Genomic DNA, 22,011 nt, shown 5'->3' with positions numbered 1-22,011 from the left:
ATGTCAATTACTTATCTTGATGTCAGACAACGTTCCATCTCCTATGAATCAACATCTATCAGATTTGTTGCAGACAAAGATGATCAAGACATAAAATTTTTGAGTTGAAATAATTATTTTGATATATATCCCACTCGAATCCCACTACGAGACATAAAAGCTCTTAAAGGTATAGACCTAAGCTGTCTTCTGAGCAAAAAAAGTCAAAAAAGTTTTTGATTTCGGGAAAAAATTGAATTTTTTTTTAAAAAAAACTACCATTTGGCCAAAATGTAAATTTTGACCCCCTCTAACTCAGATTTCTTGACCGATCTTGTTAAAAATTGTGTCTTAATTACTATACAGAACACCTTGGTGCAAAATTCATCCCGGAGGACATCGATTTCAAAAGTTGGTTCACTTGACATGAAATCCCCCATATATTTAACACTTATATGTTTGTTGGGTATATTAGGTACTACAAATTTTTTGTAAAGTTGTACATTTGTTCACAGAAAGAATTAAATTTCTGATTCAATCAAGAAATTCACCCAATCAGACATAATATTGTTTGAATTAGGACCTATCACCAAATTTGTAAATTCAAACACAAAATTTTGCAAAAATTTAATTGAAAAAAACAATATTTTTTCAATTAAAATAATATGCTATTGAATAAAAATGTTGTTTGAATTTACACACGATTTCAAACAAATATTTGTTTAAAACAGACAAAAATTTCACTGATTCTGGTTTTCTGGAATATCTTAGTTTTACTGATTCAGTGAATAGTTTGTCTGTTTCAAATAATATTTTTAAACAAAATTGGTATAGTACCAATAAAAAAATTGTTAAAAATAAAAATGTCAGAAAATAAAAATAAGAAAAAACTACAAATAAAAAAAGAAAATAAAAAAGTAAAGAAAAACATTAAACAATGCTATTATCTATTTATCAGACAATTCACATATTTTAGTAAGCCTTTGACAAAACCAAAACTACTTATATATAAAATATTTTTAACCAAATGAGAATTATATCCTCACATCATAAAAACACACATGCAAACGAAATTACCCAATGTGACTAATATGCACATGATAACAACAAACATCCTTATTTACTTGCTTGTGTTGTTGTTTTATCCCAAGTGTTGTATTAAAATAAAAATCAAACAAAAACATTAATAGAATCTATAAAAATATTAATAGAAAATAAAATTAGTTTCAGACAGGCGATTATTTGAAAATATTTTAGCAATAATTCTTTCTGTGTTTGTCTTGGGAACTGTATTAACTTTCTCCAAGAATTACAGGTAAACATGTATTAAATGGTACAACTAATTTGTATCGCATCCAGTGATGCGAGATTTTTTAAGAAATCCCTACGCTTATGAAAAAATCCGTTTTTTTCCCTACACCAACTTTTTATTTTCCCTACATTTTTCTCTACACTCCTTTTTTCAATTTAGAACAGCTAAGTTGTGTTCAACAAAAAAGGATTAAGCAGATTTTGAAAGGATCCAAAAAGGAATCCATTGTTCAGGTTTTTGTTTTTGAAATTTTTATACCCTACACCACCATAGTGGGGAGGGTAAGATGTTTGTAACGCCCAAAAATATTAAAGTATACCGATCGACTTAGAATCACTTTCTGAGTCGATTAAACGATGTCCGTCCGTCCGTCTGGTCGGCTGGCTGTCCATGTAAACGTTGTGCGCAGAGTACAGGTCACAATTTTGAAGATATTTCGATGAAATTTGGTACATATTATTTTTTCAGCTCAAGGACCAAGCCTATTGAAACTGGCTGAAATCGGTCAAATGTCCCTCCGACATTGGAGTTTATCGGTGATAAATGTTTAATTTATATATGTATCTCCACAAATTCCGCTCCAAATAAGTTTTATATACACAAAATTCATTTCACCAAATTTTGTTACGATGGGTCCATAATTAGTCATAGCTCCCATATAGACCCGCTTCCGAAAATCACTTTAACGTGCATAAATCGCTTAAAAATGTTGGTATACGCACAAAATTCAACATAGTTAACTTTAATATAGACATAAATCACACGACCTAATTTCATGGTGATCGGTCCATAATTGGTCATAGCTCCCATATAAGGCCCACTTCCGAAAATCACTCACGAATATAAATTATTGAAATTTTAAATGAAAAATTATTTTGCTCTTTTACTTAGTGTAGGGTATTATATAGTCGGGCTTGACCGACCATACTTCATTACTTGTTTTATGTGTATTTGGGTATTATCACACAAGCATTGCATCTCCATTAGCTTCCCGTCTCTCATCCAACTTGAGCTGTATTTTTTTGCTTTGTTTTCATCATTATCAGAAGACGAATCGGAAATTGTTTCTAAAATTAGTTAGTTATGTTTCAATTTATAATGTTATTTATTTCTTAAAAACTTATTAAAATCGAAATGGGATACGTATGTATGTATGTAAAAAAATGCACTCTAGTATTTGTGAAAAATTAACAGCGCAGCTAGTTATTTAAGGAAATGTCAAATACCGTACAAAGGAGAATATGTAGTTTGAAAGCGGTGATGATATTAAATATGCCACATTATTACTTACTTCATATTATACCATATTTATGAATTTCTAATGATACGCTTAAACAAATTTTATGTTTTTTAATTTTATAATTGGAAAATATATAGTTTTAAATTGCCATTGAAAAAAATCCCTACAATTCGACAAAAGTAAGAAATCTTTCCCTTTCCCTACATCCGAAATTTTTGAAAAAAAATCCCTACAAAAAGGAAAAAATCCCTACACTTGGTATCACTGATCGCATCAGTCTAAATTTGTTTGTGTATGTATATCTTAAAAATAGCCAAATAATATATTAGAAATATAGCTTTAAGTAATATAGAACATATTTTAAAGATTTAATAAAATTACTTTTTTTATATTTATCTGAAATTGAATATTGTAGTTTTAGACATTAAATAGTTATTACAATTATCTAAGAAATAGACAAACAGACCAGGTCATTATTAAATGAATACAAGAAGTATATTTAAGCTTGTTGATATACCTTAAGGTTGGTATGGAACAACCTTAAAGGACAAACAGAAATAAAATGTTACAGAAGAGACGACGAGAATAGGCATAAGTACGAAAACAAACGTATAGTGGGGCAAAGCATAATATTTCTCGATTAGAGCAAAATCTCCTATATGTATGCCCAAACATTTAAATTAATGATGTATTGAAGAAAATATTATATTTCTATATAAAATAAAAATTTTAGCATTTCCTAGCATATTTTTTCTGAAAAAGTTCTGGTAGCATTGGAAAATCAGTACCTCTGGCCAGCCCTATAATCAGTTTCATTGTTCCATTTTAAAGCTATCGTGGGTGGCATATCAACATCGAGTAACGAGAACATGTAGTCCGTGATCCAGAACAAGCGTCTATGTCTGATATTAGTGTAAATACATGTATGGTGTACATTATATTACTTACATATGGCCTTTTCAGAGTTTCTCCTGGGTCTTCATTTCCTAAGATAATAAGCTATACACGAAAATACTCACACAAATTAATAAAGCTTTATCATTGATTAAGCCTTCACTATGTTTAAAATTTAATAAGTTACCCGGCCTAACCGCGTTTTCTTGACACCTGTTCCACCTGCATGATTTAATTAGTAGTAGAAATAAAATTCCCTTAAATCAGTATCACAACTTCATCCGCCTAAGTGCTATATTCAGAATCCACAGTAAATGTGTAGTTCCTATGGTCACCTTCCTTCGTTGCTCTAAGCCCCTAGAATCAATTTAATAATCTTATTGGTAAGCATGCGAAACAATTCAGCAGGAAATATTGTACCGTAAGTACATTTAATGACAAGAACACGGACGTATATTCCCTATTCCGTAAGCCATATTACTTATATGTAACCAACCACTTAATGGAGCGCACTCTCAAAAGCTTTACCCTTAATTTATGCATGCTCCTTAGATGTAAATTAGAGTTCGTTTGTGACCAGGTCCCGTCATCTGATTTTCGGGTATCATAATTTTGCTGAAGGTTTTTGCGCAAATAAAAATAATTTCGTCCTTCTTATTGGAAAATTTTCACTCCTTGTGGTGGTTCAACGCACCTAAAGATGCGCATTTTGAGCATATTTTTCTATAGAGCAAAAACGGTTGAATATATTGCAAATCTGATTTCACTAGTCTAAATTGTGCATCAAAAATTTTACTGGTACTTATCAAAATGGTACCAGTATTTCCTTTCTATCACAACCCGTTAAAAAGTTATGTGGCTTTAAACATTTTTTGTTAAGGCAAGCTAATAAAAAAATTTCTAAACTTTTTTTTACCAAATATTATTTTCTTGTTAAATAAATAACTTTGATGCCACATAACTTATTAATGGTTAGTGATAGAAAGGAAATATTGGTGCCGTTTTGCTAAGCTTAATATGTCTTTTCATCGTGCATGTTTAAAAATCTAAAATTCGTTTTTTTATGAGATTTGAGTCCACTGTTGTGGGTTTTTGGAACTATTTTTAAGAATTCAAAAATCATCAATTGTATTATTTTTTGATTCAGAATCGACTGGTGAAATCAGATTTGCAATATATTCAACCGTTTTTGCTCTACAGAAAAATGTGCTCAAAATGAGTGTCTTTAGGTGCGTTGAACAACCACAAGTAGTGAAAATTTTCCAAAAAAAAGTATGCCATTATTTTTATTTACGCAAAAACCTTCATAAAAATGATGATACCCGCAAATCAATTTTTTAAAATTAACTCTAATGTATATATTAGTCGAGTGTTTTCAATAGAAAAACTTATAGCCTGAATTTTGAGTCAGCATGCACACGAATATGTATCCTATCTTACAACTCTTATGTGCTGTTTTTCTATAGGGAATGAGAGTTTTGAGTGAACGTTTTTCATGTATTTTGTTTTTGTTACAATAACAAAACACATGTTAAATTTCCACTCAAAGTACTCGTTCGCTATAGAAAAACAGCATATTAAAGTGTGTTTTCATTAGCTAGATTCCATCTTCTTTTTAAATATAAACAAGAACTCTAAGGTTCATAAATAATATTCGGTGAGTCTTGATAGCTTATTTAAATTGTCGATCTTCACAGTGCCACAGTGGGGCAGAATGAAAATTTTTTGAAAATCGGGATAGAATTTTGGCGTGGGTGTAAACAATGAGTATTCGAGTTTAAGTTATTAAAAAGAACCCTAAAAATGCTCGACATGTAAAATTTTTAAACACTTGGTATTTTTTGGTTCCCCATTCGATTTCAAAGATTTTTATATTTTTCAATTGTTCCGACATTTTGTACTAAAATATGAAAAAATGCAATATTTTAGAAGGACGGAAATCTAAAGTAGCATATTTTTGAATGCAATTGAGATATTAACTTGAAATTTGTTATGTAAGACAAGAATTAGCTTACATATATAAATTAGTTCGGAATATATGTGGATCAAATTGTTCCTAATATTACAATCCTATTAAAATTTTGAAACAAATTTAAGTTTTAGGAACTCAATAAGTATAAACCCCCATATGCGTAAACAGTTTATAAATTTATCAAAGGTTTATAAAACAAATTTTGTATGGAAATTTTGTTTCTTAAACCTTTGATAAATTTATAAACTGTTTATGCATATGGGGGAAAATCTTTATTTTTTAACAAAACTCAATGAAATGTTCAACGTAAAAAACATATCAGAAGGTTCCAAAAATGGTAGTTTTACAATTTTGCTTTGCGGATAAATAGGGAACACATCAGGATTCCCAAGGCTGCTTTCCGTATTCTGATCCCAGCTTTGGAATTTTAGAACATTTGGCTCAAAATTGAAAATTTGATTAAATAGGAAATGTTTTTTATACCAAAATGTTCTCCGTAAAGATACCTCACAAAAAAATATAGAATTGTTATATGTTCGTAAAGAAAGTTTTCAACATGTTATTTCTATTATAAAAGAAAAACTTGTGTAGAAAATAGTAAGAATCGGTCAAAGATTTCTCCTGGCACCCACACAAATATATATTTGCGGAATATGGCTCAATTATACATAAATACATACTATTACTATAGAATAGTGAAATCCATAACCATGAAACCATTTGGCAAACCTGATTAAAATAAATGTTTTTATTACAAATGTGCCAATATTGGTATTAGTATTGTATTGCTGGTGGCTATAAAAAATTCGGCACAGCCGAAATTCTGATTTTAATGGTTCTAATACTATAGTAATCGAAGTTGGGATCCATTTTTGTTGGTCGCAAATTTACAAGTAACACTAAAAATTTAAAAAAAATGGACTTGGATCAAAGACAATGCAAAACCAGATCTAAACTAAAAATATAAATGTCACTCTATTTGTATACATACATATGTATGTACATCTAAATTGTGTATATTTATATAATTTTGTTTTTGTCTAATATTTGCTATAAATTAAACAGCTTTCACAACCAAAAATTACAAACATGTGTACATTGCAACTCCAAAGGAAATTATATCTGTCACATGTATGATGAGTATGTTGCAAACTCCCCCAACACCCGACACTAAATTGTTGTCTTGTGACAGATGTTTGTTTTTGTTTCACTTGAATTACTTTTTTTGGTGAACTTCCTATTTCATACAGCACCAAAAAAAAAAAAAAAAGAAACGAAAAACTTTACTTTGTTTTGTTTAGCATTTCCTGTGTTACAAATTGGAAAAGTTTACTTTTTGGAATAAAATTACAACTTACAATACACCTACTCATACTCAAGTAAATAGAGGGTGACATAGATACGGAACTAGAAGGAAAAAGAGTTTATTTTTTGCGTTGTTCTATATAAGTATAAATAATGTTGTGTGATGTTTTAGTCTCTGGCTTTATTTATTTATATATATATATTTTTTTTGGTATAGAAACTCATTCCACCATAATTTGTTATACTTTTTTTCTTAATAATTTATTGCGTTTATGTTCAAGACTGGAAGATTTCAAGAAAATGTGTGAATATTAACAAAAATTAGGATTGTTTGAGTACATTAAACAGAACAACTTTGGGGGAGTGAGTGAAAGTAAAGCATGTGGACATTTTGAATAGCTTTTAATCAAAATCTTATGTAAAGAAGGTTAAGTATAAGTAGGTTAACTACAAACAAGGAGAATTATATAAAATTTTAATTTTCTGAAGGCTTAAACTTATGTTAAGTATTAAAGGAAATAATACGAATACTTTAGTTTTATTTATTTCAATCTTGACTATCTTTTCTTGTTACTTCCTTTCTCTCATTTTATAAAAAAAATCAGTTTTTGGAACACATTTTCCCAGTTGTAGCAATTTCGTTATCAGAAAATAAAAAATGGCATTCATTTAAGGGCATATATTAGTTCCAAATTTTGTTATTATATAGAAACTTTTTTAGGAAAAAAACGTTAAAAATACGCCCATTATTACATGTTCCATTTTTCGATTCGTGTAACTTTTTATAGGTACGAGTTATCTATTAGCAAGTAATTTATATGTTATTCGAAATTTTATCACAAATATAGCCGATATTCTAAAATATTGACCCTCCGTAGGCCAATAAAAATAAGTCGAACAAAAGAAAATAATTAAATAAACATAAATATCTTTTGAACTAAAAGAGATAACTTACATATTTATGAATGTTTTTTGTAGATCTTCTCAAGGACTATTTATAATTTATGTTTCAGCTCATTCGAATCGTCAATGGATTTTTGTGCGATTTTTACGCTAATTAAGCGTAAAGAGATTTTCCTAGAATATTTTAATCCTTAAATGTCCGTTTTGAAAGGACTTTTCTGATTTTATCGAAAAAGTGTCAAATTGACCCCTAAAGAGAGGAGCAGGAGGGTTAAGATCTTCCACAAAAATGATCCCCATTAAATTCCACAATACCACTCTGATAATAAGAATTCTCTCAGGCATTAACTTATAACATTTTTTACGATAAAAAAATTAAAACCTGATCCACTATAAAAAAAAACTCAGATCATAAGTTTATTATAACAAAATGATCTACTTAATTATAGAGTCGCTATTCTGTTCCAATCACTGTTTTTTAAACAAACAAAAATAAGGTAATTAATTTTAATTACGCATAAATAATATATAAAATATATCAAAAGAAGTTGATTTTGGGAATCACTAAATGATTTTTTAGTTTGTTCATCACTTTGCAGGGGCAAAAAAAACTATATTTTATTAAATTACACAGTGTAACATTTTTGAAGTCAACGACCGCAATGTTTCAAAAGGCAAAAAAACATGAATTAATCAATATCCATTGAAGTTGATATCTCTTTCGGATAGATATGGATGGTTAGGAGAAAACACTTTCGAGTGGACATAATCTCAGGACTCGGAGGTTTAGGCGGATCGGTTAAAAAAATATCGAAAATTAAAATTTTTCGATATTTTAGTAATTTTGATGCACCAGATGCAGTTTTTTCGGGTTAGGTTGTATTACACCTTTTGTACCTAGTCTATAGATACAATTGTGCCGAAAACTAGAAAACAAAATTCTAATTGGTTTACGAGATATAACCGTGAGAAAAGCTAATAAAAAGGTCTGTAATAAATTCCTGTTAATTTTCAGCCTTCCGATTTCCTAAGAAATTTTTCACAACGGCAACAAAAGATTTCCAAGCAGCTGCTTCTATATCATTAATTGAATGTAATAAATTGTTTGTCTTTCATTAAAAGTCTAATTTTTTTGCTATCAAAAATATTAGAATTTCTGCACTCAAAGGCAAAACATGAACCAGTTTCATCTAATACCAGTCCCAATTCCATGTGTAATGGAAGCAAAGTGATCTTAATGTTATTACAAATGAAAAGTTGTTTTTCGCAACCGCTATAAAATGCGACTTTCATACCTTGACTTTTTGACTGTGTATTCACTACAAATGTAGCGAAACACATTTCGGTCATTGAGCCAGCTTTTTCGCGATGAGGACATAAAGTTTAATTAATTTATAGAAATGCACATACATGTATAAGATATCGAAACGAACTTATGAATGATAATATTTGTAAACAAAGGTAAATCCAAAGCTACATGTGGTACAAACAATTTAAAGACGTTATTGATGTTACCAATACAAAACCACTAGCTGTATCTAGGCACCAACATTTTATTCTTTATTTGTTGACCTGTGTAATTAGTATTGATCCCATATAAATTTTAAAATTAAACTGTTTATACTTATAGGGTATCATATGGTCTGTCTTCACAGACTCTTGGTTAAATTTTCATAGTCTATGGTGAATGTTGCTGCTGAGCAAAATAAAATAATTTCTTAAGCAAAATTCTTTTGTTTATTTTCCTCATGCTTATTTAAATAAAAGTGTTTACTTAATTAAATAAAGTGTTTAAAGCTTTTCGTTATTAATCCTTTAATCTCATTAAAAATGCTAAATACAAACTCAAGGAAAGAATACTATCGTACTTGGTATTTAAAGATTTTCCTGGCGATTACACAAGTAATTATGAAAAGAATGTGAGTTCAAATTAATATTTCATTAAAACATTAAATGGTAAAATTCAACAGAAATACTCAAACATTTAATTAAATTTAAAAGCCTTTGCTTTTTATTAATATTAAATTGTTCGTCAAATGTACATAACAGGATTCTCTTTATGCAACTAAATATATATTAAACAAAACGTTACTACAATATAATATTTAAATGGTTTGATATAATAAAGCTATCAATAAAGTGAAATGAAAAGGATTTTGTATTGCACTGCACAGTGGTTTTTTTTTGGGAAATATATCGGTATCTCGGGAACTATTAGAGAGCTCGGTTGGTGCTGAGGTGTTTTCGAGTTTATCTACGGCTGTTCAGCTTACTGGCGGTAATAGAGGTTAGTGTGTGACCCCTCAAATTGGGTCACCTCATGTCTAAGTTTTTAAAAAATTCGCCAAAAATCCATTTATTATCTTAGTTGAATTTATAGTCCTTGAGAAGATCTACAGAATATATGCTTATAATTGAAAAGATATTTAGGTTTATTTATTTGTTTTAATTTTGCTCGATCTTTATTTGGGTTTTTAGATATGTCGGGCCTAAGGAAGTTTAAATTTTGTTTACATTTATCTCGTCCCTATAAAAAGTTATACGTATCCAAAATTGGAACATGTAAAAAGGGCCGTATTTTTTAGGTTTTTTCCCGAAAAAGCCCATATATTTTTTCTTTTGTAGAAAAAAAATTTCTTCGGACTGTATAGAATTTTTAAGTGGTCCTCCGGAAAGAGAACTTAATGCAGAAGTATGTAAAGTAAAATCTGGCTCACTTAAGCCGACATATCGGACCACAGACTTATACAAACTTGCCCAATTTTTTTTAAAAAAAATTAGGTTGAGTAAAAAATTCTAAGATGGCAGCGATCCTTAAAAACTTACAAAATTTTTTTTACTATCTCACAGCAAATAACGTCACTAAAAAAACATCAGTTTTTGAACAGATTTTCCCCGTCGTAAGAATTTCGGTATTTGAGAATAAAAAATGCCAAACAAAAATTTATGCCATTGATTTAAGGTAATTTCTTTAAAATTTAACATTAATACAAATTTTATATTTTTCTTCATTGAAAATCACTTTATTTTGAAGCTTTTTAATTTTCTGTGCTCCCAAGGACTGAAATAGTTTTCCGTCATCAAAAAACCAAATGATCCAAATTTGGCCAAAATCGAACAACTTTTAGTGTTTCAAGTTTCGTAAATTAATGTTCTGTTTTTCTATAGCGAACGAGTGTCCTGAGTGGAAATTTTATGTGTATTTTGTTTTTGTTACAATAACAAAACACATGTTAAATTTCCCCTCAAACTATTCGTTCGCTATAGAAAAACCGCACATAAATGTTGTATTTCATTTACACATGTTTAAATATAAAATATAAAAATCTTCTTACATCACAACTAGAGTTTTTCATGGAATTCCCTGGACGAGAAATCCCTGGAATTTCGAAATCCCGGGAAATTGTGCGAAAAATATTTTCCTTAATTTATTTGATGTTTTTTGAATTTGACTTTCTCTAAAAGATTCTTAAAGCTCCAAAACAAATGTAGAAGATTCATACAACAAAAAACATTTAACCCAAATAGACCAATAACATGTTCATTATTCCAAAGACTCGTGAATTTCAGGACTGTCACAGAATTCTGTTCCGATCGAAAGTGAAATTATTTTAGTATTTAGCTTTTTCACAATGACAAAAACTAAAATTTTTGGAATAAAACCACCTTCGGTTAAATTGAATTTTGTTTAATATTATTGGATTTTCTTCAAGTTTTAAATAACTTCTTTACTTAACCCCTTGTGGACCAATGCTAAAGATCGTTGAAAAAGTTTGATTTTTTAATGAAATATTGAAAATAAGGACAGGAAGTTCTTTACAAAATTTTAACTTTGTGGAGTTAATTTTTGATTTAATAAGCAAAACATTGTCAATTCAAAATTAAAACAAGTAAGAAAGTATGATCGGTCAAGCCCGACCATATAATACCCTACACCAAGTAAATGAGTAAAAATATTTTTCTTTCAAAAAATATCAATAATTTATATTCGTGAGTGATTTTCGGAAGTGACCCTTATATGGGAGGTATGACCAATTATGGACCGATCACCATAAAATTAGGTCGTGTGATTTATGTCTATATGAAAGTAATTATAACCTACACCACCATAGTGGGGAGGGTATTATGCGTTTGTGCAGATGTTTGTAATGCCCAAAAATATTAGTCTAACACCCACCTTAAAGTATACCGATCGACTTAGAATCACTTTCTGAGTCGATTAAGCGATGTCCGTCTGTCTGTCCGTCTGGTTGGCTGGTTGTCCATGTAAACCTTGTGCGCAGAGTACAGGTCGCAATTTTGAAGATATTTCGATGAAATTTGATACATATTATTTTTTCGGCTCAAGAACCATGCCTATTGAAACTGGCTGAAATCGGTCCATTATTTCACCTAGCCCCCATACAAATGTCCTCCCGAAATTGGACTTTATCGGTCATAAATGTTTAATTTATGTATGTATCTCCACAAATTCCCCTCCAAATAAGTTTTATATACACAAAATTCATGTCACCAAATTTTGTTACGATCGGTCCATAATTAGTCATAGCTCCCATATAGACCCGCTTCCGAAAATCACTTTAACGTGCATAAATCGCTTACAAATGTTGGTAAACACACAAAATTCAACATAGTTAACTTTAATATACACATAAATCACACGACCTAATTTCATGGTGATCGTTCCATAATTGGTCATAGCCCCCATATAAGGCCCACTTCCGAAAATCACTCAAAAATATAAATTATTGAAATTTTAAAAGAAAATTTTTTTTTGCTCTTTTACTTAGTGTAGGGTATTATAAGGTCGGGCTTGACCGACCATACTTTCTTACTTGTTTATGTTGAATTTATTCACGTTAAAGTGATTTTCGGAAGCGGGTCTATATGGGAGCTATGACTAATTATGGACCGATCGTAACAAAATTTGGTGACATGAATTTTGTATATGGGGCATTTCATGTCAAGTGAACCAACTTTTGAAATCGATGTCTTCCGATCGGGATGAAATTTGCACCAAGGTTAGCTCTATTGGATAGTAACTCAGACACAACATCGGTCGAGAACTCTCTGAGTTATAGGGGGTAAAATTTTGACAATTTGGTCAAACAGGGGTTTTTTCTTATCCATGTAACTTATTACCTATTGTTCTTAGCAAAATGTGTCCCAAATAGTATAGATAGCTATTTCTTCGATCTTTCGAAAAAAAATATTTAAAAAAAAAAATAAAAAATTTTTAATATTTTTTTTCCGAAATCAAAAACTTTTTTGACTTTTTTTTAAAAGTTTTTCTCTTTTTTTCTTAAAATAAAGTTTAGATATTTTCCTTGAACACCTACTTGGTCGCTTAGTGGGATGCGAGTGGGATATCTATCAAAATAAATATTTTGTAACTCAAAACATAAAATTTTTGACTTTTTTTGCAAAATCAAAAATTTTGTTGACTTTTTTTTTCAAAATGGACCCTTTTTTAATTTTTTTTTTTAGGTCAAACAAAAGCTTAGATATTATCCTTGAAGACCCTTTTGGTCGCTTAGTGGGATGCGAGTGGGATATCTATCAAAATAAATATTTTTTAACTCAAGACTTACAATTTTTGACTTTTTTTTTTGCAAATACGATTTTTTTTCCAAATGGGCCCTTTTTTTAAAATTTTTTTTGTAGTCAAAAGAAAGCTTAGGTCCATTTCTTTAAGATATTTTTAGTCCCTTAGTGGGATGCGAGTGGGATATCTATCAAACTAAATATTTTGTAACGCAAGACATACAATTTTTTAATTTTTTTTTGCAATATCAAAATTTTTTTCCAATATGGGCCCTTTTTTAATTTTTTTTTTTGCTCAAAAGAAAGCCTAGTTCCATTCCTTTAAGATATTTTTAGTCCCTTAGTGGGATGCGAGTGGGATATCTATCAAAATAAATATTTTGTAACAATTTTTTAATTTTTTTTTGCAAAATCGAAATTTTTTTCCAATATGGGACTTTTTTTTAAAAATTTTTTTTTGCTCAAAAGAAAGCTTAGGTCTTTTCCTTTAAGACCTATTTTGTCACTTAGGAAGATGTGAGTAGGATATCTATTAAAATAAAAATGTTGTAACTCAAGACATTCAATTATTGACTTTTTTTTTGCAAATTCGAATTTTTTTTCAAAATGGGCCCTTTTTTAAAAATTTTTTTTTAGTCAAAAGAAAGCTTAGGTCCATTCCTTTAAGATATTTTAGGTCCCTTAGTGGGATACGAGTGGGATATCTATCAAAATAAATATTTTGTAACTCAAGATGTACAATTTTTGATTTTTTGGCAAAATCAAAATCTTTTTTGACTTTTTTTTAAAATGGGCCCTTTTTGTAATTTTTTTTTTTGCTATAAAGAAAGCTTAGGCCTATTCCTTTAAGATGGTTTTGATCGCTTAGTGGGATGCGAGTGGGATATATATCAAAATAAATGTTTTGTAACTCAAGACATACAATTTTTGTGTTAAAACATTTATTTTGATAGATATCCCACTCGCATCCCACTAAGGGACTAAAAATATCTTAAAGGAATGGACCTAGGCTTTCTTTTGAGCAAAAAAAAAAATTAAAAAAGGGCCCATATTGGAAAAAAAATTTGATTTTGCAAAAAAAAATTAAAAAATTGTATGTCTTGCGTTACAAAATATTTATTTTGATAGATATCCCACTCGCATCCCACTAAGGGACTAAAAATATCTTAAAGGAATGGACCTAAGCTTTCTTTTGACTACAAAAAAAATTTTAAAAAAAGGGCCCATTTGGAAAAAAAATCGTATTTGCAAAAAAAAAAGTCAAAAATTGTAAGTCTTGAGTTAAAAAATATTTATTTTGATAGATATCCCACTCGCATCCCACTAAGCGACCAAAAGGGTCTTCAAGGATAATATCTAAGCTTTTGTTTGACCTAAAAAAAAAATTAAAAAAGGGTCCATTTTGAAAAAAAAAAGTCAACAAAGTTTTTGATTTTGCAAAAAAAGTCAAAAATTTTATGTTTTGAGTTACAAAATATTTATTTTGATAGATATCCCACTCGCATCCCACTAAGCGACCAAGTAGGTGTTCAAGGAAAATATCTAAACTTTATTTTAAGAAAAAAAAAAAAAAAAGTACCCATTTTAAAAAAAAGTCAAAAAAGTTTTTGATTTCGGAAAAAAAATATTAAAAATTTTTTATTTTTTTTTTTAAATATTTTTTTTCGAAAGATCGAAGAAATAGCTATCTATACTATTTGGGACACATTTTGCTAAGAACAATAGGTAATAAGTTACATGGATAAGAAAAAATCCCTGTTTGACCAAATTGTCAAAATTTTACCCCCTATAACTCAGAGAGTTCTCGACCGACGTTGTTGAAAAATTGTGTCTGAGTTACTATCCAATAGAGCTAACCTTGGTGCAAATTTCATCCCGATCGGAAGACATCGATTTCAAAAGTTGGTTCACTTGACCTGAATTCCGTATATATAAAACTTATTTGGAGCGAAATTTGTATAGATACTTGTATAAATTAAATATTTATGACCGATAAAGTCCAATTTCGAGGGGACATTTGTATGGGGGCTAGGTGAAATAATGGACCGATCTCAGCGAGTTTCAATAGGCTTGGTCCTTGGGCCGAAAAAGTATTATGTATGGCGTTACCAACATCTGCACAAACGCATAATACCCTCCCCACTATGTTGGTGTAGGGTATAAAAATGAATTATTTAAAAGACTTAATTGGAGTCTAACGAAGGTAGAACAAAATCTAATGGAAATTGAAGCCATTCCAATACAAATTACAAATGGTGAATAAAATTAGAAATCGAGTCAGTTTCTTTATATTTAATTTTTATTTTAAAACCATAGAAATTTTTTAGATTTTTAACGAAGTGTACATTCTTAAAATTTAATAATTTGTTTTATGCGGGAATTTGCGGGAAATTTCAAAATTAATCCCGACTTCACGGAAAATGAAAAAGTGCGGGAAAAGAAAAACTCTAATCATAACCAATGACTTCCAAAAAATCTTTATATTTTGAAATTCCGTTTATAATAATTTTTAAAATGTAAACTTTGGGCTTTGAGATATGGTATAAAATTTAATGGGTTATAGATGTCAGACAGTTTTTATTGATGCAAAACCTATAAACATTATTAAATTTCACTAAAATTTTTAGAGTTTCGACAATCATAGAAAATAAGCTAAATAAGTGCCATTCTAAAGTATAAATACATTTTAAAACAGCAGTTTTACTTAATTGCTGGTTAAACAATTGGATAACTGCGCCAACAGACCACTACAAATCATCCTATAGCCCCATCTTAAATTTAATTTACGTAGATTCATTGCCACTACTATTTGCTTTTCATTAATTTCAAAAGTTCATAAAATCATTTGTTTTTATAAAGAACAAATATATTTTCTTAAAACAATTTTCATTCAAAGAATTTTCTTATTTCATTATCATCAAGTTTCAAGAAAAACCAAATATTTTAATTACAATATTCATTAAAGTTTAAATAAACAAAACGCTAAAATATTTACACCTTTTGTAATCCCTTCATTGCTTTAACTGAATCTAGCAAACAAACAACCATAGACAAAACATAATTAAAAATCTTATCAAAAAAATCTGTGAAGCTGAAACAAAATATATACACAAAAACGAAATAGTTACACCTCCTTCTAAATACAATTTCTGAGAAATTGTTCTTATAGTCTTGACTTTTTCATTTAAATTGAAATTAAATTTAACATTTAATATGAATTACATTATATTTAAATTTCTTTTCAGCTCATAGTGGAAATTAATAGTCATGTGGCGTTATTTCGTGATCTTTTAATACATGTTGGCCAATCCAAAGACTGTCCGGAATTACGTGAAAAAATACGCAAACTGCGGCGTACATGTGTAGAGGCCTTCAAGCGAACCGAACAGATTTTAATGCCACAAGTGAAAAAGTAAGTTTGTTTGTTATTTTCATTATTTTCATTAAATTCATATTTTACGTGTTAAACGTTGCTGCTTTTGTTTTCCTATTTTATTTTTTGATATTCAAACCTAAACTACCATGTACGAGTATATTGGAATTCGATAACAAGACTATTTATATAAAATTCTAGTTAAGAAAACTTTATTTCTTGTGTTTTTATTCAGTTTCTTTCTTAGTCTCTACTTTATTCAGCATTAAGGTCAACAGGTGTTAAAGTTTTCTACTCAAGTTGTTAAAAATATGATTAGAAGTTCTTAGTTTATCAGTCCATTTAAGCAGTAAAGAAGAAGTGAGTTGTAGTATTTTTTATATATAAAATGCGTGTTAATTTAATAATCAGTTTAGTTTTGTAAATAAGTTTTTCTTGTGGGGAAAATTGTGAAACAAAAACTTTGTGCGCTAACTAACTAAATAATCAGACATAATTTATGTCTGATTATTTATAAAAGCTGGGTGAGCATGTTTGCGTATGATTAATATTTAATTATATATAAGTTAATCATACGTTTGCTAGTGGAGAATTATTATACGGTGCAACAGTATTTTTGTTTTAGCGGATGTGAGTAATTGCGTGACCTAATTTCTAGACGAACGGTCTATAATTAGTCATAGCTTCTATCCAAAAAATTATTGACATTTTAATAGAATAATGATTTGCTCATATACTCAGTATGATCGGGCTTGAACTACTATACTTTCTTTCTAAGCTTACATTGATATACTCCCGTCAATCTCGGTGTTGGAAATCAGCTCAATCCGTTAAGAAATTATAAAGTTATTTTTCTGCATAATTTTAAAATTCTTAGCAGTGATGGGATTTTAAAATGTACATTTAGTGCCAAATTAATATCTACAGCATGCCAAAATGGCGCAAATAATGCAATTTTTAGTTTTAGGAATATAAATAGGACTTGTATCCATTATTTTTAATAGTTCCTATTGCTAGCACTAAAGACAGAAATTAGACAAAGTTAATTGAACATAGAGTAAAAAGTCCATTCAATTTCGAATATTACAATTAAACTGTTTGTTTTATTTTCACATTTCTAACTTTTTACATACTTATTATTTTTCAGTTTTTATTATTCAATTACATATATTAAGTCACCAGTAAACAATCATTTATTTAATTATTTAATAGTCAGGTGTTGTCAATTGTGAATTTATATTTATCCTGTGTATAAACATTGATTTATTATTTACAAATATCAATAAAAAATAAAAACTGTGTAATAAATAAATACAATTTGTAAGCATATGGGAGTTGGTGAAAAAACAAAACAAATAAATCTAAAACAAATGTAAAAATGACAAAAATTTATTGTTGAAATAAAACTTTTTATTTTAGAATAAAGAAAGGATAAAATAAAATAAAATGATTTATATTCTATGCGATTTCATCGTAATAGACAAATAAATTTATCACAACTGTCAAACATTTACACATTAGGTACAAATAGCAACAACACAAATAACAATAACTTAAATTGAAATATAATTTAAAAAAGTTTCTAGTTTTTTATTTTCATACACATGGAAAAATCGATATACAATTACGAGAAAGTAGATACCATACATATGTAGCAACACTGCGTTTTCAATTTTTCTTGAACGGATCTTGAATTTTCAGATATAAAATAAATAAATTTGATCCTAAAATGGATTTCAAATAAAAGCTAAGAAGTTCAGAAATCTAATAAAATTAAATGTTTTCACCGTGAATAATACATACGGAAGAATATTTATTTTTTTAATTTTGTTTGAAAAGCGAAATTATTTAACCCTTTCTATTCTATTGTTTAATTAAAATACTTAAAAATTTCCACTATGTTAAATCTGTTAGTAAGTTTTGAAGGACATATTTTTGAAGTCAAATTGTAGATATTTGTTGTTGTTTTCTCTAAATATGACTATCCTTAAAATGTGTAATACTAGGTACCTTAATAATTTATTTAAGAGCATAAACTTTCACGTGAGCCATGATATCTGCACCAAGGTTAGTCCTATTGGATAGTAATTCAGCTACAATTTTTCAACAAGATGGGTCAAGAAATCTCCGAGTTAGAGGGGGTCATAATTTTACTTTTTGGCCCAACAGGGTTCTTATTGTTCTTAGCAAAACGTGCCCCAAATAGTTGTGAAGTACAATATATATTGTGAAGTACAATATATCGATATATCGTAAGCGACAAAACACAAATTTTACAGGTGAAGGTTTTTTCGATTATTTTGAAATTTATACATAAAATTAAAAATGTTATGATGCGATATAATATAATTTCGTTCAAGCTATTTGTCTATTTTTCAAAAATATTTATAACTTTTGACAATTAAAAATTCATGGAATATTTTATTGAAAAATATGACAAAAAATGTTTTTTATTGAATTTTTGCATAGATACAAATTTTTCGAATTGAAATAAAATTGTTATTTATGAATAGTTTTTAATGAAATTTCACAGTTTGTAAAAATTTCTATTTAAAATGGAAAAATAAAAACGAATTTTGAAATTTATTATCAGCAATCCCGCAATTCCCAAAAAATTTTTGAAAAATCCCAAAAATGGAAATTTTTAGTTTTTTGGCTATATTATCCATACCAGGGTCGGAGTTATCGGAACCCTTTACAAAATAATTAAAAGCATATTGGGCCATCTAAAATCGGTTACTATATTTTGATATCGAATTTGCGATTTGAGAATTTTTGCCCTAAATTATAATTTTACATAAAAAATAGGTGTTTTTTGAATGGACCTGGTCCCCTCGGTAAGAAATTTTTTTTTCAATTGAAATATTTTATGAAAACTTAGCATTCAGAATGTATAAATCCCTTATATATCCTTTTAGAAATTTTTTGCGATAACTTAAAAAGAAAAAAAGTTCTTTTTTCCCAAAAAATTAGAGAATCGGCTTTTTAAAATTTTTTAAATTAAAATGCATATAACTTTGTACTTTTTGACATATACATATGTTGTTATTCTAATAAAGGAAAACTGGAGAAAATCAGAAGATATGCTGTTATCAAAAACTGGAGTAGGTTGGGTAAAAATGTTGAAAATTTAATTTTCAAATGCGAATATCTCCTAAGCTATAAGAGATAATTGATTGCTACGACTAGGTAGCAATCAACGATTAAAAGATTTTATATGTGCAAATTTTTTTAAATCAAAACACAAACGAAGAAATAGGATCGTTTTAAAAATGTAACATACCCGAGGTGTCCTACTTTGAGGAGCCTTGGTCGCGCCTCTGGTGGGCCCATGAGGTCCACGTTCAGAACTTATACTCGACAACTTTTCTTTCTTGCGCGTGTGAAATTTCATTGAAACCAATCTAACCATTTAAAGCTACAGATTTTTTTCCCACTTTTTTTTCTATACCATGTGTCGCTTACGATAAAATTCGTTTACTGTAACATGTAAACATTGACTTGCGATAAAATCTTACCCCCAATAATTTTGAAGTTATGAACAATTTTGATATTCTGTGAACGCTAAAACATCAGTCGGTCCATAACATTTTAATTATTGCAATAAAAAAAAATTTAGAATGTCACTGTCGGCTCGATATAATGAGTACTTGGATCCAAATACACCTTTTCAAATAAATGAAAAATATGAACTTTGTTAGGCTTTGAATACCGAGTGTTCAAAAGAAATAGATAAAAAAAGAACTAAGAAAAAAACACAGTGTCATGCACTGCAGGTTGCAGCTCCTCTGGTGGTGAGATGGCGCATTATTCAAGCCAACAACCTTTATTTAATTATTTAGTAAACTAATAGTTATTATAAACTGATGTTGATGATTGGCAGCGGCTGGGAATCGAACCCACGCTACAAATACCATATCATGCTTAATGATCAAACGCGCTTAGCAATTAAGTCATATGGGTGATAATACTAATTATGGGACCTTAATTTTAATAACAAAACTTGTATAATAGTGTTTCTTACTGTTATAACATGTGGTTAAGGTTTCCACAGCATATGTTATCTATATATATATTTTTTTAGAATTTTGAATAGCATAGATTTTAGTTATTAATTATTTTACTTTATTTTAATGATTAATTTTTAGTTTTAGGGTATAGATTTTTAAATAATTTAACTTTTGAAATTTTTATAGTTTTCTAATGTTTTTTTTAATGAAAATTACAGCCAAATTGTTGTTGTATTATGTTTTGGAAACACTTAACACTTACGTGAGGTAACTTTTTTAGAATTTTAATTGGTTTTTTGCCGTTTTGATGATTTTGGTCTTAGTTTTATAACAAATGTTAGGCAATATTATGTCCAGTATGTCGTCTTCGTTGAATTAAGGATTATAATTAATATTGGTTTTATATGTAGCTTTTACTCAAAAAAAATTAGCTCTAATCATCTCAGTAGTAGATTACAAGAATAAAAATTTATTGAATTAGGCTTTTAAATGTTATTTCTTCACTATTCTTCTTCGTCTGCTGCTTTTCTATGCAGTTGTTGAGAAAGTGACAAAAATATTCCTATTTGTTTTTTTTTCGTTTGATGTCTAATTTACTTTTAGAGTTATTTTTATTTGTGTGGTGCAATAAAAAGTGTTACAGTGGTGGTAATATTCCTATAGCCACAGTGGTAGCTACAGGAATATTACCACAACTGTAACAAAATAGTATAACTTTTGTTCCTGTGGAAAATATTTCATTAGTTTTAGACAAATTTGAACTGGTGGATTTGTTACCTGTCTAGCCAGGATATTTTCACAAGAAATAAGCAAACGATGTGGTACTCTTAAATTTTCCAAAAAAAAAAATAAAAATTTTTAACATTTTTTTTCCAAAATCTAAAGAGAGCTTAGTTCTTTTCCTTGAAGAGCTTGTGAGTTGCTTAGTGTAATGCGAGTTGGATATATATCAAAATAAATATTTTGTAACTCAAGATGTACAATTTTTGACTTTTTTTGCAAAATGTAAAACTTTGCCATTTTTTAAGTTTTTTTTTGTTGCTCAAAAGAAAGCTTAGGTTTTTTCCTTTAAGAACTTTTTAGTCGTTTTGTGGGAAGCGAGTGGGATAAATATAAAAATAAATGTTTTGTAACTCAAGATATACAATTTTAGAGTTAAAACATTTATTATGATACTAGCTGACCCGACAGACGTTGTCCTGTCCAAATTAAAAAATGCTTGTGTTCGATTTGTGAGAAGCGGTTTGAAATGTTTTGCAACAACAAAATACATATAAATCAATGTACATATTTTGAGTTTTTATATAAGTAATACAATTATGGTCTGAAATATTAGTGATCACAGATCGAGCTCCTTTTCATGATTAAACGCTTCTTGGCCAAGTTATTAGCGAATTTAGATATTTTGAGTTTTTATATAAAAGATTGATTTTTGTTCCGAAATATGAGTGATTACAGATCGAGCTCCTTTTCTTGATT

At 28.8% G+C, this 22,011-nt stretch overlaps 1 protein-coding gene across 1 annotated transcript in view; it reads left to right on the top strand.

The window, feature by feature from the left end:
• Positions 1–22,011, top strand: part of dcma (decima) — a 143,685-nt gene that overhangs the window by 103,675 nt on the left and 17,999 nt on the right. The window contains exon 2 of the mRNA XM_065500043.1: positions 16,395–16,561. Within this exon, the coding sequence (XP_065356115.1) occupies positions 16,395–16,561 (167 nt within the window). The remainder of the gene's footprint in view (positions 1–16,394; positions 16,562–22,011) is intronic.

Source organism: Calliphora vicina, chromosome 2, assembly GCF_958450345.1.
Source record: "Calliphora vicina chromosome 2, idCalVici1.1, whole genome shotgun sequence".
In the NCBI taxonomy this organism is placed as follows: Eukaryota; Metazoa; Arthropoda; class Insecta; order Diptera; family Calliphoridae; genus Calliphora; species Calliphora vicina.
Note: the sequence above shows the minus strand (reverse complement) of the source record. Positions and strands in the feature narration are given on the sequence as shown.